General features: G+C 37.6%; 1 protein-coding gene across 1 annotated transcript in view; it reads right to left on the bottom strand.

Moving 5' to 3' along the window:
* Nucleotides 1-3,435: 3,435 nt before the first annotated feature.
* The window catches only part of LOC118382764 (lebercilin-like), a 13,032-nt gene continuing 12,696 nt past the window's right edge, over nucleotides 3,436-3,771 (bottom strand). Inside the window, exon 8 of the mRNA XM_052501461.1 lies at nucleotides 3,436-3,656. Within this exon, the coding sequence (XP_052357421.1) occupies nucleotides 3,436-3,656 (221 nt within the window). The remainder of the gene's footprint in view (nucleotides 3,657-3,771) is intronic.

The following is a 3,771-nucleotide window of genomic DNA, read 5'->3' as shown; positions in this document are numbered from 1 at the left end:
TCTAGTTATTACTATTATTACATGTTGTTTACATCTGTTGTTTACACATGTTGTTTACACCTGTTGTTTACGCATGTTGTTTACATCTGTTGTTTACGCATGTTGTTTACGCATGTTGTTTACATCTGTTGTTTACACATGTTGTTTACGCATGTTGTTTACGCATGTTGTTTACGCATGTTGTTTACGCATGTTGTTTACGCATGTTGTTTACATCTGTTGTTTACACCTGTTGTTTACGCATGTTGATTACGCATGTTGTTTACGCATGTTGTTTACGCGTGTTGTTTACGCGTGTTGTTTACGCGTGTTGTTTACATATGTTGTTTACGCATGTTGTTTACGCATGTTGTTTACTCATGTTGTTTACGCATGTTGTTTACGCATGTTGTTTACGCATGTTGTTTACATCTGTTTTTAGCGCATGTTGTTTACGCATGTTGTTTACATCTGTTGTTTACGCATGTTGTTTACGCATGTTGTTTACATCTGTTGTTTACGCATGTTGTTTACGCATGTTGTTTACATCTGTTGTTTACGCATGTTGTTTACATCTGTTATTTACGCATGTTGTTTACGCATGTTGTTTACGCATGTTGTTTACGCATGTTGTTTACACCTGTTGTTTACGCCTGTTGTTTACGCATGTTGTTTACATCTGTTGTTTACGCATGTTGTTTACGCATGTTGTTTACGCATGTTGTTTACGCATGTTGTTTACGCATGTTGTTTACATCTGTTGTTTACACCTGTTGTTTACGCATGTTGTTTACGCATGTTGTTTACGCATGTTGTTTACGCATGTTGTTTACGCATGTTGTTTACATCTGTTGTTTACACCTGTTGTTTACGCATGTTGTTTACGCATGTTGTTTGCATCTGTTTACGCATGTTGTTTACGCATGTTGTTTACGCATGTTGTTTACGCATGTTGTTTACATCTGTTGTTTACGCATGTTGTTTACGCATGTTGTTTACATCTGTTGTTTACATCTGTTGTTTACGCATGTTGTTTACATCTGTTGTTTACGCATGTTGTTTACGCATGTTGTTTACCTCTGTTGTTTACATCTGTTGTTTACATCTGTTGTTTACACCTGTTGTTTACGCATGTTGTTTACGCATGTTGTTTACGCATGTTGTTTACGCATGTTGTTTACATCTGTTGTTTACGCATGTTGTTTACGCATGTTGTTTACATCTGTTGTTTACATCTGTTGTTTACACCTGTTGTTTACGCATGTTGTTTACGCATGTTGTTTACGCATGTTGTTTACGCATGTTGTTTACGCATGTTGTTTACATCTGTTGTTTACGCATGTTGTTTACATCTGTTGTTTACGCATGTTGTTTACGCATGTTGTTTACGCATGTTGTTTACGCATGTTGTTTACGCATGTTGTTTATGCATGTTGTTTACATCTGTTGTTTACGCATGTTGTTTACGCATGTTGTTTACATCTGTTGTTTACGCATGTTGTTTACGCATGTTATTTACGCATGTTGTTTACGCATGTTGTTTACACCTGTTGTTTACGCATGTTATTTACGCATGTTGTTTACGCCTGTTGTTTACGCATGTTGTTTACATCTGTTGTTTACATCTGTTGTTTACGCATGTTGTTTACGCATGTTGTTTACGCATGTTGTTTGCATCTGTTTACGCATGTTGTTTACGCATGTTGTTTACGCATGTTGTTTACGCATGTTGTTTACACCTGTTGTTTACACCTGTTGTTTACGCATGTTGTTTACATCTGTTGTTTACGCATGTTGTTTACATCTGTTGTTTACGCATGTTGTTTACACCTGTTGTTTACGCATGTTGTTTACGCATGTTGTTTACGCATGTTGTTTACGCATGTTGTTTACATCTGTTGTTTACACATGTTGTTTACGCATGTTGTTTACGCATGTTGTTTACGCATGTTGTTTACGCATGTTGTTTACGCATGTTGTTTACGCATGTTGATTACATCTGTTGTTTACGCATGTTGTTTACGCATGTTGTTTACGCATGTTGTTTACATCTGTTGTTTACGCATGTTGTTTACGCATGTTGTTTACGCATGTTGTTTACGCATGTTGTTTACACATGTTGTTTACTCATGTTGTTTACATCTGTTGTTTACTCATGTTGTTTACTCATGTTGTTTACATCTGTTGTTTACGCATGTTGTTTACGCATGTTGTTTACATCTGTTGTTTACACCTGTTGTTTACGCATGTTTACGCATGTTGTTTACGCATGTTGTTTAAATCCGTTGTTTACGCATGTTGTTTACGCATGTTGTTTACGCATGTTGTTTAAATCCGTTGTTTACGCATGTTGTTTACGCATGTTGTTTACGCATGTTGTTTACATCTGTTGTTTACGCATGTTGTTTACACCTGTTGTTTACGCATGTTGTTTACGCATGTTGTTTACACATGTTGTTTACGCATGTTGTTTACACATGTTGTTTACATCTGTTGTTTACGCATGTTGTTTACATCTGTTGTTTACGCATGTTGTTTACGCATGTTGTTTACATCTGTTGTTTACGCATGTTGTTTACGCATGTTGTTTACACATGTTGTTTACGCATGTTGTTTACACATGTTGTTTACATCTGTTGTTTACGCATGTTGTTTACATCTGTTGTTTACGCATGTTGTTTACGCATGTTGTTTACATCTGTTGTTTACATCTGTTGTTTACACATGTTGTTTACGCATGTTGTTTACATCTGTTGTTTACATCTGTTGTTTACACATGTTGTTTACATCTGTTGTTTACGCATGTTGTTTACATCTGTTGTTTACGCATGTTGTTTACGCATGTGTTTACATCTGTTGGTTACACCTGTTGTTTACGCATGTTGTTTACATCTGTTGTTTACACCTGTTGTTTACGCATGTTGTTTACACCTGTTGTTTACGCATGTTGTTTACGCATGTTGTTTACGCATGTTGTTTACACCTGTTGTTTACACCTGTTGTTTACATCTGTTGTTTACACCTGTTGTTTACGCATGTTGTTTACATCTGTTGTTTACACCTGTTGTTTACGCATGTTGTTTACATCTGTTGTTTACACCTGTTGTTTACGCATGTTGTTTACATCTGTTGTTTACGCATGTTGTTTACGCATGTTGTTTACACCTGTTGTTTACGCATGTTGTTTACGCATGTTGTTTACATCTGTTGTTTACGCATGTTGTTTACGCATGTTGTTTACACCTGTTGTTTACGCATGTTGTTTACATCTGTTGTTTACACCTGTTGTTTACGCATGTTGTTTACATCTGTTGTTTACACCTGTTGTTTACGCATGTTGTTTACGCATGTTGTTTAATTAAATCGATTTTAATCCCACTTTGTAACACAATAACATCTGAAGAAATCCATGCGATCTGAATACTTTTGCAAGGCATTGTATGTAGGGAATACGGTTCAAAAGTAGTGCACTACAGAGCAAATAGGGCACTGTTTGTGACTCACCCTAGAGCTGTAAGGTGTACTAGAGACACCTGGCTTGAGTGACAGGTAGTCATCGGGGGCTTGGTCGTTGTAGTGATAGTTGCCCTCGGTGACGGCCGGGGGCGGTGACGGGAAGTCGAGACTCAAGTTCTCGTTCACTGTCTGTACTGCCTTAGAGCTGGACATACTGGGGCCTATACACACACGCACACGCACACACACACACACACACACACACACACACACACACACACACACACACACACACACACACACACACACGTACACACACACACACACACACACGTA

Source organism: Oncorhynchus keta, unplaced genomic scaffold (assembly GCF_023373465.1).
Source record: "Oncorhynchus keta strain PuntledgeMale-10-30-2019 unplaced genomic scaffold, Oket_V2 Un_contig_1367_pilon_pilon, whole genome shotgun sequence".
In the NCBI taxonomy this organism is placed as follows: Eukaryota; Metazoa; Chordata; class Actinopteri; order Salmoniformes; family Salmonidae; genus Oncorhynchus; species Oncorhynchus keta.
This window is presented reverse-complemented; position numbering and strand designations above follow the sequence as displayed.